This window comes from Nothoprocta perdicaria, unplaced genomic scaffold, assembly GCF_003342845.1.
Source record: "Nothoprocta perdicaria isolate Ctin4 unplaced genomic scaffold, notPer1 scaffold_2, whole genome shotgun sequence".
Classification (NCBI taxonomy): domain Eukaryota; kingdom Metazoa; phylum Chordata; class Aves; order Tinamiformes; family Tinamidae; genus Nothoprocta; species Nothoprocta perdicaria.
Genome location: NW_020455204.1, coordinates 5457943 through 5472494, shown reverse-complemented (window position 1 = coordinate 5472494; position 14552 = coordinate 5457943). Strand labels below are relative to the sequence as shown.

The following is a 14552-nucleotide window of genomic DNA, read 5'->3' as shown; positions in this document are numbered from 1 at the left end:
ATTTTCTTTCATTATTTGTATATTAGTGTATATTAGCCTGCTTTAGACAAGAGTCCACAGATTTTGCTCAATTTCCCTGTAATGTGTTTTTCCCCAGGTCATAACCATATRTTTAATGATTAAATTATTGAGCTGGTTTAGTAGATGGAAACTAGAAATACCCAGTAATGGTGGCTTGTTTTCTGGTTCCTTAGCTCAAAGATTCTTAACCTAATAYAAAGTACTCACCTTTTGGGCATATGAATGATGATTCAGTATCATTTGGTGCATTTAAGATGTGAAATAGTGCATCTAATATATAAAACACATCCTACTTAGAAACTAAATGAAYTAATACAAAGCAAGGAATTAAATATATTTTAGTCATGTTGAGCTGAAAGTAGTTCTTTTTATCAGGGATTTGGTAATAAAAATCACGTGCCTGAGATTTTTCTTCTCCTTTTTAATGAGCTCTGAGTGGTCCCTGTCATTCACTCACAGGGTCACTCTTGACTCTGGGTCATCCTTAGGGGAAAAAAAAAGTGCCTTCTGAAATGTGCTGGGGCAAAAATTTAAAATGAATTTAATGACCCCAAATCTGAAATCGGAAGTTTGAACCATCAAGTGCAGAGGATGAATTCACTGCCAATAAAGTATATTTAAGACTATCTAATAAGATTATTTTTCTTTTCTGCTCATAACAAGTACTAGTGATGTATTCAGCTATTTATTTATTGAGAAGTTTGTATATAGTTCATGAATGCAATGAAATATTGGCCACTATGAACCTTGATTTTTCTTTTTTGTGTATGTGTTTGTGAAATATTCATATTTTTCTTATGAGTGTAGCATATGTAAATTACCTGTTTTCCAACTCRGGTCAGGCAACTACTGCAGCAGTAGTATAGTTTAACAGTTGTAACATAACAAATGGAAATCACTTCTAAGCTTTTAATTTCCACATTTGTAAATGCGAATGACTACACAGCTTCACAGTTAATAGACTRTATAGTTTAATTTCTATTTAACTGGGTGTATTGTTTGTGTAACTGGATATACAGTCAACACAACTCTGATCCCACAGCTTGTAAGGCAAATGTGTTTACCAGTTAAGATAATTACTTGAATGCTTAAAGCAGATTTTTACTAGCTTTTATAAAGCTGTTACTTTTATTTTGATGAGTGGTAGCAGCAAAGGCTATTAGTAAACCAGAACTTAAAGCTAAGTATGTATCTATTCTAATTTTCTCTTTTGAAAAACAATTTTGTCCTGATTGTGATACGACGGCTTTAATTAAACTGAGTCATCCTATTAACTACTGGTTTGATTTGTCAAAGTTAGTTTTGAATGTGTTTGCGTTTCTTTCTTAATGCATACACAATTTTAATTGAGCTAAAATGCCTGAGGTGAATTAGTTTGGGAAGAAGGATTTTTTAAGAGGTGACTGGTTTTTGTAGGCCTTCTCTGGTTCATTTCTTTATTCATACCTRTGTGGTTTCCAGCTGACCTTCATTAAGTACTGACTGTGTCCTTCAATATATGTTGTTCTTACTCATTCTAAGTGCATTAATTTGAATGCTTTCCCTTTTAACACAAAATTTATATTAATTTTAATGTGCTATGTGAATCTAGATCCTAGATGTTTTGTATTGATGCAATGATGTCTTTTGGGGGGATCCTAATCAAAAATTTGAAATTTTAATCTTATATTTTTCTTTTTTGATAGCAACCGTGGCAGCCATGTATTATAGTTACTACATGCTGCCTGACGGAACCTATTGCCTCGCACCTCCACCTCCAGGAATAGATGTTGCCACCTACTATAATGCATTGCCTGCAGGGGTGACTGTATCTGGCACTACAGGAGTAACAACAGTGCCACCCCCACCAGGTACTACACCTCCACCTCCCCCAGAAACAACCGAGAGCAGCAGCACGGTGACTTCTACCACAACTTCTACAAGGTACCACCTGAAACATTTATTAACAATTTTATTACCGCCTGTTCCTTAGTAATGTTCTTCAGTGCTTATATTGCTTCAATCACCAAAAAGACTGAAGTGGAATTGGTCTTTGATATGGTTATTGTTATTTGGCTACTGTAAAATTTTTGCTTGATGAAATATTAGTAGGTGCTTTAACTGCATAATAACCCAAAAAGCAAAACTCTATTTAATGTTTACTTCTTGAGAGCTTGAAAGATATTTATGATTTTGTTTGTTTTTCTTGTAAAAACGATGTACTTCTGATGTTTTCAGCACAATTGCTCCAGTGGTTGCCATTATACCTCCACCACCAGATATCCAGCCTGTTATCGACAAGCTAGCTGAGTATGTTGCTAGGAATGGAATAAAATTTGAAACCAGTGTTCGTGCAAAGAATGATCTTAGGTAAGAGAAGGCATTATTTTACTTTTCATTTTAATAGTTGGTAATAGATAATGGTAAAAAATTCAGGGACCTGCCTAATAATAGAAAGAGAAAACAATCAATGAAAGTATGATAGGCATAAGCTGTGTTACATCCAGACATTCAATAACATTCCCTCTGCAGGAGGTGGTTARGTAGTAGATGATTGTACGTATTGTGTTTATGTGCATTTTCACAAACTCAATTTTCTTTTAACAGATTTGAGTTTCTGCAGCCATGGCACCAATATAATGCTTATTATGAATTTAAAAAACAGTTCTTCCTTCAAAAGGAGAGCAGTGACCACTCTCAGGTACACAAATGTTTGCATATAAAAATACTAAAAATATATTGTAAATGGGAAAAGGTTTTTTTTTTCTGTCATGTTACTGTGAGAATTTTAAAATGGACATTTTAAAAAATGGAATTGCTGCTTTAAATTTTGTTTTGTATTTGTTTGGGTATTGTAACTGTGTGTTTACAAATGGCAACTAGAATCTCTTTTGACGTTCTTAAAAAGGAAATATATAACCTGAAGAGATCTAGAGCTTTCTAGGATTAGGGTTCTCTTCTTGGAAATGCCAAGTACAGTTTCTTGGCAGTCCCTTCTTCTCATATTTTTTTTTTTATAAAACAGTAGCTAAACTACCTTTCTGATATGCGTCTGAGGGAGATTTTGTTGTGGAAGAGACCATGGCTGACTAAAGCAATACTGAAGCCTCTGAATCTCACTTCAGTTCCTACATCCTTTGCTTCTTTTAGTCCAAGTTATTGGATGATGATATGATTTAACATGCAGAATTGTCCTTTCCTGTCATATTAGAATTTCTTATTTGTAAATTGGGAGGTTGAATTCATAATAGTTACATAATTAATAAGCACTTGTTAGCATTTATTTTCTGGAGGAAAAAAAGTGCAGAAATGAAAATGTAATAGTGTGTTCAATGAATGTAGCTGAGAAGCAGGCAGGAACTGAGTTAAGTCCCTAGAGGTCTGGTGTAGCCATGCGTATTTTCCTACTGCATGCTTTTTTTGTAGATAATACTAATTTTAATAATGGCTTCAATTTTTTTTTTTTTTTTTTTTTTTTACTTTAATAATGTGACTATAGACAGCTACTGCAATAGATTGTTCTCCATTTGGCCATTAAAATTAATAGGAAATTGGACTTTGGGCTTCAGTAAATTTAGCCCAAGCCCTAGATTCCTTTGTGTATTTTTTTTTCTCTCTCTTTGAAGTCTTTCAGAAATTATTACTGTTGGTTAGGGGAAAGCCGCAGGGAGCAGTGAAAGGATCTCTTCAACACCAACGTTCAGTACTTAACAAAAGTCAGTTGGAAGCAGCCAATTTATTGAGAGGGTCTCATTTAAATGTTACAGTATTTTATATGATACTCCTTTTAATATGATATGATGTTCCTTTTAAATATTTTTAGTATTCTACAACATATATCTTTATTCTTATAGTGCAAGTTTAGATCTCACATGGAATGATACAGTTGTGTAGTAGTAGAAGCAGTAATTCTTGATGCTTCCAGTAACCCGTTTGAAACTCCAAAAACATCTGTATTCTGTCAATTAGTGCCACAAAAGCCATCAATGGGCTCATTGTTTCTCCAGTAGAAGACAACGAATCAAGCATTTCAACCTGCGGTCATTCCAGTAATAACCTGAATTTGTGAAGAAAGTATAATGCAATTGTGGATTAGCAAAAATGTCATGAACTTTTGTTTTGGCACTATGAATTATGTTTAATGGATCTTGCTGTGAACCCAGAAGATCAAGACCTGGAAGAATAGACCTTAATTTTAAAAATATATCGAAGGCTGAAATTATCATTTTTTAAATCCGCTGTTAGCAAAAGCAGACCAGCTGAAGAATAATTTCTTTCCTTTAGAGTCACAGCACATTCTCTTTGCCATTCCCTATTTGTGTTACCTCTGGGTTTATATAAAATAATCCAGTACTTAAAAGAAGCAAACTTTAACTTKTAACTGCATGGGATAGATTGCTGATACACAATTAGCTGGTGGTAATGTGTTTTTTGTAGCTCTGCAAATACTGCAGCAATTCTGACCTGAATTCCTCGGTTGGTAACCTTGCACTTTTCTATTTGAAAAGGGAGTATCTTCATCTGAAGATGTTCCAGCAGATACTGCCGGTGATGCACCAAGTGAAACTCAGTTTGCAGAGGAACAAACACCTGAGGATGCATCTGAATCAAGTGCTAAGGGAGTGCCAGGAGCTAAAAAGGATGTTCCTCCTTCAAAAGCCATCAGTGATGGTAAACTGGTGAAAGGTACGTTGGCATAATTTGTTGGACTCTAAAATATCTGTGGGAATGAACTTTAAAAAAATGTAGGAAAAGGAATTTGCAGCATGTGGAGAAAATATTTTACATAGAAGCATCAAAAAAGGACCAAAATAATTTGATTGCATTCATGTTTCTTATTTTTGTATCGGCTCCTATCAAGTGCTGGCTGTCTGACAGATTAATTGCTGTATTTCAGTTTTGCACAAAGCTGAGGGCTGTCATCATTGATCTTAATAGGGTTTTATTTGTCATTAAGCCATTTAAAAGCTGACTATTAAAAGTTGCCTATAAGAAAGAAGGTATTTTTTCTGTATAAAAGCTGTAATCTTACTGAGTCTATACATGAGGAGGAAGTAGACTAGGCATATTTCTTAATTTCTCCATCTTCCCATTTTGGAAGCTGGGCTAGAAAAAAAAGAAATCCTTCTCTCTAAGTAGAATGTTTTTCTTCTAACAGTCTTAGCAGCAACCCAGGTTGTGCTTTCTTTAATTAAAAAAATGCAACTCATATCCTATAGATTATGTAATGTAACCAAAGACTTGTTTCATGTCAACCCTATGTCTTTAAGCTTATATTTCAATTTCATCTCTAATGTGGTACAAATTGCGTTTTCTTGTAGACAAAATACAGGAGTTGGCTGTAGACCCAACTTAACATCTGTGCAAGATTTCTTTTTTTCCTTCCTCTAAAAACTTAAAAACCTCATTTGTGATTTGTTTGACCACATGAGAAAGTTGGGAAGCCACTGTTGTTGTTTGTTACCTTGTAATTCTTCAGTTCTTCCTTATTTTTAAGCCTATTTTCTAACCCCAGGATTAGAACATGCAAAGCTTATTTTTCAGAAACCTTGGTATGTAAATCAATTTTACTTAGATTTCCCTAATTGAAATCCTAGAGGATGCATATGCAAAAGGCATTCTGAGAAGGAAAAAAAAGATGCAGCAAACCATATGCCAGTAGATTACTATTGCTTGAGATGTGTGAGCAGTTCAATCCTTTTGTTCTTTAAAGTTGTCTTTAAATAAATAGCTAACAGATTAATTCTGTATTTTCCGGTAACTGCTTTCAAACTATTTCATGGGAATTTCTTTGAGGGGAGAAAGGATTAGTTCAGATTTAATCATAGCTAATACATTACTACATTTATTATTTTTGGAAGATCCGCTAGTAAAAACAAGCTCGAAATGATCTGCTGCCTTGAAATTTCCTTTTTACTGTGGCATTTTGTTCTCTCTATACAGGCAGTTTTCTTCCTTTGAATGTGCTGGGCTGAGTGTGCGGTGTCTTTTTTTGTTTGGGAGGAGAACAGCGGCTGCTTGAAAGGAATAGGTGACCACCAATCTTACCACAGCAAGATCAGCTAAGAATAGGGAAAACTGCTTAGCTTTTGCATTTAGTGCTCCTATAATGAAATGCTGTTAATTCCCCAAAGTAATTAATTTTCATATAGATGGAAATAAGTCTTTAAGCACTGCTGCGTGAACCTGACAAATGCTGTCATTTTACAAACCATCAGATTTAGTGTAAAGGAAATATAGGCAAGTGCATCCAACAGGGTTTCTCAGAAAGCAACCTTGGCTGTGTGCTCAGTGATGAGAAACTGGGAAAATAGTTTCAAGAAGAAAGAAGTAACCATGGGGAGTAAATACTGAAGTATATTTTAGGATTCTCTTTTTCCTTTTGGCCTGACATACTTTATCTCTGTGATAATAGAAAATGTTAAGGCATCATTCAATACGAGGATATGTGTATTAAGATTTATTGTAGAGGTAATGCAGAGCAATGGCAATATGATGAAAATGTGTGATACAATTAAGTATGCAAAAGTATTGTCAACTATTTTCTGCTTCATATGTATTTATGAAATATTTTATCCTAAACTGCAGCTTTTCTGGTTTCATACTTTAATCCAAAGAATTTGGGCAGTGGGGGAAATCTTAACTAATTATGAGTAAATGGAGAAACATTTTAACAAATGTATAGTTGTTTCTAAAAAAGAACTTTTATCTAAAACATAGTGTTTTAAAATTTGTGGCCAGCATTCCATTTTCCTTCTCCCATCTAGTAATTTGGTATAACTAGGGACTTACGTATCCTCCTTGGTTGCACAATGAAATTTAGAAATTTTACAGTAGTAGTTTTCTGATTATTTTAATCATACTGCTTTAAAAAAAAGAAAGTGACAGAGTARGTGCAGGTATTTACATATCCACAAGTTAAATTACTTCAGCTTTCTTAGATGAGTTCAGAAATTCAAATATGGTAGATATGGGTCCTAAACTTGAAGGAGTAGACCGCTCATTTATTTGGGAAAGAATATTAATTCTTTATATTTAACTTCAGGAAAGTGTAATTCCTGGGATGATTCAGAGTACCTTTCTTTCCTGCTCCTACTGAAGTATTAGAAGAGATTGTAAAGAGTATTTCCTGTCAAGAAAAAGCAAGGGGGGGGGAGGGGGAACTATTTTAGTCCTGTCCTTTTCCCTTGAGTAATTTGTGTTATGTTAAGGTGACTCAAATTTTCCTTTTTTTTTTTTTTTTTTCTTTCTTCACGCCTTATCTTTTCACGGAGTAGTCTTCATGAGTAATGGATAAAATAAAAAGAAAAAAAGAGTCAACCTGCTTTCTGCTGTTGCCTAATGATGTGTAAAATCTTACCCTTCATTCACAGCATCATTTGCTCCAATAAGCTTTGCAATCAAGGCCAAAGAAAATGACCTTCTTCCCTTGGAGAAAAACCGCGTTAAATTAGATGATGACAGTGATGAGGAGGAGGAAGAGGGCAAGGAAGGCCAAGAGAATGCTGCTGCTGCTACTACTACTACTACTACTATTACTACTAGTTCTACTACTACAAACCATACTCCAGCTGTTCCCACTCCTTGTACTGTTACTGAAGAGAAAAAACCTCAACTTACACAGGAGGAGTTGGAAGCTAAACAAGGTATCCGGTGTTACATTGAAAGCAAAATGAAACATTGAGTCCTTCAGGCAAAGAGCAGAATTGTTGCATGAAGAAGTATTGAATCTTCACCTTGTTGTTTTAACAGGAATCCCCTACAGGCTGCCCACCCCCAGCAGCCTTTCTTCCTTATTTTTAACAATGCAGTTTTCATTGCTTGCTCAGCTAAAGTCAACCTGGATTTGAGTGCTTTCCCATAATGTATGGTCTTTGTTTTCTTGTTTTGATTACAGCCTCTGAGTAGACACTCGATTTCTAGTTTCCAGATGGCATTAACACAGTCCAGAAAAAAGCATGCCCATTTCTTTTCTTCCTTCACAGAATAATGAAACGCTTTGAGCTATTTTTTCAGCTATGTAGCCTGCCTGTATGGACTAATATCAACTTTTCTATTTTTATGTTYTGTTCTTGTTACAATACAGTGCTTTTAAGTCTTCGTATGTATTTTTTTTCACTGTGCTTATGTGTGTAAGGGCAGAAGGGTATGTTGAATGAAGTTTTCTTTAAAAGTTATCAAATCTCTCCTTTTGCCCCCAAGACAGCTTCCTTTTTAAAATAATGTAGTCTATATTAATTCTTGARGTTGACTTCCAGAGCTGTGTGTAAATTACTGTAGGATCAGATTGACAGCTGTGAGGATAAAAGATTTTGTGTGGTGCCTAAAACAGTGGGATGCTTTCTGATGCTCTCAGTACAATTCAGAGATATTAGGCTAATAAAACCTAACAACAGAAATGCAGTAGCTATAGCTAAGACTTTCATGTAAGTTCCTTTAAACTTAAAAAAATTTATTTACCATTTAATGCTTATCATCAAACGAATGCTATATCTGTAAATTAARATGCTTGAAATTTTGTAACTTCAAGCTATTATGTCCTTGTTCTGTCTTTAGATGTAATGGAAGAATTTGTGGGCATTTAGGGGCAAGGGTGTTTTTAAGGAAACTGAGRTTGTGAGCTTTATGTTTGTGTCTCAGCAAAACAGAAGCTAGAGGATAGACTTGCTGCWGCAGCAAGAGAGAAGCTTGCCCAAGCCTCCAAAGAATCAAAAGAAAAGCAGTTGCAAGCCGAGCGCAAAAGGAAAGCTGCATTGTTCTTGCAGACCCTGAAAAATCCTCTGGCAGAAGCAGAAGTTGAGAAGATTGAAGAGAATTCCTTCAGTGTTGAGGTAAGCAAGAAATAGGTTTGTCTTGACCATAAAGCTAACAGTAAACTTATCTACAGAATGTGAATCTRAGAATATTTTTATGAAGTTGACTGAAGAGAGGGAAGATTTCRCAAATGGAGAGAAACTTGAATTTAGAACTCTGTTCATCTTTTTCAGTTATCTTGGGTATTTCTAACAGTTAAGGATTTGGCAGAGAAATACGGTGCATAATACAGTGGTCTGCTATGGAACACAAAACAAGTAAAACAGTTTTATGTTTAGTTCAAGACAGATAGTGGAACTGCTCATAATGTTTGACTGTTTGGACTGCTTTTTCCAAAAGAAATGAAGAGTTAGGTTCCCGTCATTGTATACTGGATTATTAACACTTACCACAAAGAAGGAAAAGGATTTATTATGCTGAAGTAACTTGTAATCAGTTAGCTAGATAGCTATTGCCAGTCAGTCTGTTGATCAGTGGTTATAATTACAAGATCTCTTTGGCTAGAGCCTCTTGAAATCTTCATTGTAAGACTAGAAAAATGTGAGTAGGTAACCTTAAAGAGGGATCTTAGGGTTAGTCCTGGTAAAAGTTTTAAGAGTTCAGCTGGGATAGAAATAGTGAGCAGTCACAAAAGCCAGTGGGGTGGTAATGTGCGAGTTAAGCATCTCTTCAGAATATTCTTGCTATAATGAAGTGATGAATGACATCTATGCAAGAAATTAATCTCAAAAGTACAAGCTACATAAAAATTCAGACCACAAGTTTGTGTTCTACAGCAGTGCAAACACAGCTACAGTCAAGTTCTGAGCTTCCTCTGTGACAGAGAAAGAAGTGTTCAACTATGCACTTAATCACTGTTAGAACACACTCCAGAAGTAGTGAAATGCTTCTCCAGTCCTCTTACTCCAGTGAATGGTTTATTTCAACAGTATGCTTGTGATTTTTATTGATATTTTCAAGACCACTATAAACAGATTGAGAGATGATGTTCCTGGAGTTAGTCATTTCCAGCTTGTTGAAATCTGGAAGAGGTAGAAATCATACAAATGCTGAATTCTGTTTCTCCCATTTTTAATTGGTGAAGACATTTATTTGCTAGGAATGCTCTTTGCAATTTGTTGAAGTACAAACCTGGAAAACTTATATTGATCAAAGCCATGGGTTTGCTCTTTTTGTACAGAGATAGCTGTCGGCAGTAGCTAAAGAACAATGCATTTCACACACACAAGTTTTTTATTTCAACAGAATAACTACAATCCTTAAAGCTTAAATGAGGGATTTGCATTTATTATGTATGCCTCTAAAATCCTTCTAGTATTGATCCATTCATACATCATAGCTCAGTACTGAAGCTTTTCAGAAGGTTTTGGCAACAGAGCTGCATTCTCTGTCCAAGAGTCGCTTTCAATTTTATGTTGTCTTATTTTCCATTAAGTTTCTCGTTACTTCACTTTTTCCCTGTCCATGGAGGAGAATAACTTAATTTAATGGTGTGGGTTTGTTTGTTTGTTTTGCATTTTGCTGTTTTTGACTTTTTTTTTTTAACCTCCCTTTTTCTTCTAGGTAGTCTCTCTCTTTCTGCAGTATAGTGCATGACCTAGATTATGAAATGATAGTTTAACTTCCAGGAGCATCACTTCTTTTCTTCAGCCTAAGCATCTTTTTATCATAAATATATGCCCATCCGGAATAATTTTATATATGCTTGCTGAAAAGTTAGTGATGGGAGTTTTCTGAATTTTCAGCACCTGCACTAGCACCTCCAACAAGTCTAGACAATCTGTATTCTTAGTGGAAGAAAAACTCTGTCAAAATCAATTTTCAACAAAGTCACCTTAGACTTGCGTCTTCACTGCAGTAGCTGTAAACAGCAGGTGGGCAAAGCAGGGATTTGGCGTGGATACTGTAAGGTTTACTGAAACCTAGGCATATTCACAGGGCCTGAAATTCATAAACCATTGGGTTTTGATGCTGGATCCCACACAAGCCATGTGAAATTTTCTGCTTGTGTTTGTATGTGCTGCAGACAGGTCCACCTGTGCGTGCTGCAAACAGGTATCTTTGGGAAGCAGAATCAGTTTGCTAGTTCTAGGAATACATAACTCCCAGAAAAGCCAGCACATTGTTTTCTGTTCCACTGATCAAACTAACTTTCCTCTTTAACCTCTGGCTGGAGATCAGAAATACTGATGATTGAAATAACTTTTGACTAACAGTTGTCACTTTTTCAATGAGTTTAATGAGAGTTTTGAAGCAGCCACATTCACCACTTCTTACTGGTGGAAACACTGTCTTGATAAATGATTTTATTTAGCATTTCAAATATATATTCAAATGTCACTGATGTGACCTTTCTTTTTGAAATAAGACTGACATTTATGTTGTAAATATGGGAATACTAGTACTGTGTGAATGCATAGCYTAAAAGGCCATGGTATCTTGGGAAACAAAATATTTCTCCTACTATGCTCTCTCATTTCTATTACCACTTTTGCTCTCTCTATATACATGTATATATTTGTTTTGATTTTAGTTTAGTTCAAAATATGAATGTGTTTTAAACTGATGTCTTTGTTTAGTGAGTAACCAGTTTTGATTTGCCTTATTTTAAAGTTCTGCTGTCTACATACGTTTTGATATGTAGCCGGTCTACCGTAAAACTCTTCTTCTGCTTATGGTTTGTCTCTTCATAAGAGACTATTTGGTTCATGATTTTTTCATAAAAAAGGTAAATGAAAGAATATGTGGTTTTGTTAACCTCTGTTGTGTGTACAGTCGGGTTCACCTAACCCCATTTGTACATAAATGCAGATTGTGGGCTCAGATTTTTGTATGGTTGCTTTAGTTGTTGATTCTGCTCATGTTTTTATAACAGATCTTGAAAACTTATTGTACCAGGTCTGTTTATTCTGAAGTTAGGTGGCTCGATAAATCTGATATATTAAAAAGTATTTATCTATTTTTATTACCCAGACTAGAGGTCTGTATGCAATCAGTTTGACAACGAGTTGGTATCAGAATGCTGGAAGCAAGAACTACATCCACTGATGAAAAACTAGTTAGGCAGTTTTGCCAGTGGAATTAATTAGGGATATTCCACAAAATGAAGAAAAAAAATAATAATTATTTTTAAACGTCCACCAAAAATGTCATCTAGGGTATTTGGTTCCTGAGTCCAGGAAACAAAGATTGATACATAATGGTCATAAAGGACACGTTGTGCAATGCTTTTTGTTGTTTCAAATCTGTCTCAGAAATTGGAATAGTAACTGAAATGTATAATAAAGCATGAAAAGGAGTTGAAAATTTCAAYGGGAGGTGTGTAATTCCCGTGAGATTGCTTTTGCCTAATAACTGTAAAAACTAGTAATGCTATTTATGTGTGTATACACAGCCTGCGTTTTGCTGAAGGCTTATCGCACTCTGTAGAAATGCATTAGTAGAGCAAGGCTTTTCTGACCTCTGTCAGTTTTTCATGATACCAAATGTTTCTTTAAAAAAATGCTGTTACTATGTATTTCACCTTTGAAAAAAATTTATTCTATTAACTGTATGTGAAGGACAGTTGATACTATAGACTATATTGCTTTTATTCTTTTCACTTTTGTGTTGATCATAAAAATAGGCAAATCTGCTTTCTCTATAGCAGTTTTTTTGAAACAGTTTTCTGGGTTTTTTTTCCTTTTTTTTTTCCCCCTTAAAAAGTAAGTTCTTTTTCTTAAAGTAAAATCGAGCTTGAGCAACAAAGCAGCACAGCTTTTCAGGAGGGGTTTTTYACAATACTGGCATTCATTACAACAGCAGTTACACATCAGACCAGTGTTTGAAAAATGTTTTGAGTTTAGTTGTAGTGACCAAGGGCTCAGCCTCCCAAAGGGAAATCAGCKTCCAGTAACGTTGTAATCAACTTTAAGTAACGTTGTAATCAGCCTTAAGTAACGTTGTGTCTAATCAAGTCCCTGCCCTTTTTGAGGACTTGGAGATAACAGTGTAGCATTTTCTGTGTGGTGTTTCCATACGTAATTCACATAGGCACTTCTATAGCAAGCTAACCAACACATCTTGTAGTTGTAGTGAGTCCTTCATCATCAAGCACTTGGGTCACTGGCTTATGACAGGGAACGACAACTAGATTTAAGGATGCGAAGGGTAAATATTCAGGATTGGGGTACTGATTTGGAGTACTGAATTGAAGAGCTTTTTTATAAACAAGCAATTTTCTTCTAAACTATTTCATAATCTGAAATTCAAACTGGATTCCAAAAGACTTTGAACCAAAACTTTTAAGTAGGGGAGATTTCATGTTAAGATAGGACTGTGGGGCAAGGTTTGGTTGGTTGCTTTTGTTTCTCTCACACTTTTTCTCTTACATGGTTTACAATGTAAGAAACAATCTTACATTGTTTGTCTGACTCTACACTTGTAYAAGATACATACAAGCTATACTGACCACCTTTTTCTGGGTTTAAAATGATGTTTGACTACTCAAATGCTAGCTAAAAGCTGTGAGGCTTCCCCGCTCGGTTAATGTGAACAAAATTGTTCTTAAATGTATCTGGGAACAAGAGGTAGAAGGAACAGGATATGGGGCCAGTGCTTCTCCAGCCCTTTGCAGCCAAGCCTCGTGGGAGGACAATTGCAAGGTTGGGTGTCTTCCTTGTGAACAACTGTGTCAATTTTTAATGAACAGCATTTGGTAACTGTAGCAGATTATAGATATCTTGTGGGATGGAAATCCTAACCTGCTAAATCATCACTCAATACAAAAAGGTTTAGTAAATGTGTGTAGTTGAAGTCCAGTCACTGTTGTCCCTGCCAAAGGAAGGCCTATGGAGGCCTATTCAAAGAGAGTGGTATTAAGTGACCATTAAATTTAAGTGATGTAGTGTCTCCTAGAATCTACTGGTACAGGAAATACCTGGCAAGGTAGGAGAAGGGGCTAACACTAGTGGYTGGCAAGAGAAGGCTTCACATATTCCCTGGAGTCCAGTTTGACTTCAAAGCAGTTGATGTAATGACAACTGGTTTGCATTTGTAGTACGGAATATTTTTGTATGAGCCATAATTTGCCTAATAATGTATTATCTGGATTTGTAATACAGGCTATTCTGCTAATCTCTCATATAGTATGAGTTCTTTGATCTGCATGTAAAACACGGTTAGTTTTACTCGAACTCTAACTATAGTTTTACTCGAACTATATAACTCTTACCATCCAATTTCTTACCAAGGAGAAAATTTGCAATTGCAGTGCYTTCCAAATTGAAAATTGGAAGTAGTTTTGTTTTAATGACATGTCCTAAATGTCATCTACCTTTTTGCCTTTCAATATAAAGATTCTATAGCACAAGGCAATGCTTCTTTTGCCTCTTTCATCCTTTCACTTCTGAAGATCTGTTTTTGTTCTTTGTCAAATGATTTGTCCTTATATTTGTCCTGTGTATAACAATATTCTTTTTTTTTCTGCGAAGGATAGTGTGTTTACAAGTGAAATAGAAATTTCATAGTGCAAGTTTAAAAATAAGACGCTATTCAAGTTTTGCCAAGCATAAGAGGGTTATCAACTAGTACAGATCACGTGCATCTTTGATACTCGCTGCTCTAGTTGACCCTGTTTTCTGTAGCAATGGAACATTGTGCATCTACAAAAACGATAAATGTGTGCAAGTTGTATAAATATATAAAAGACCAATGTATGTCTTTTTTTTTTTTTTTTTCCCCTCCTGCATTCTCACCTT

At 35.3% G+C, this 14552-nt stretch overlaps 1 protein-coding gene across 3 annotated transcripts in view; it reads left to right on the top strand.

Moving 5' to 3' along the window:
- SFSWAP (splicing factor SWAP) overlaps positions 1–14552 on the top strand; it is a 41751-nt gene that overhangs the window by 12755 nt on the left and 14444 nt on the right. For all 3 annotated transcript variants that reach the window (XM_026037774.1, XM_026037773.1, XM_026037775.1), the window contains 6 exons: positions 1707–1944; positions 2239–2370; positions 2608–2701; positions 4509–4686; positions 7374–7646; positions 8641–8831. In XM_026037774.1, the coding sequence (XP_025893559.1) occupies positions 1707–1944; positions 2239–2370; positions 2608–2701; positions 4509–4686; positions 7374–7646; positions 8641–8831 (1106 nt within the window). The remainder of the gene's footprint in view (positions 1–1706; positions 1945–2238; positions 2371–2607; positions 2702–4508; positions 4687–7373; positions 7647–8640; positions 8832–14552) is intronic.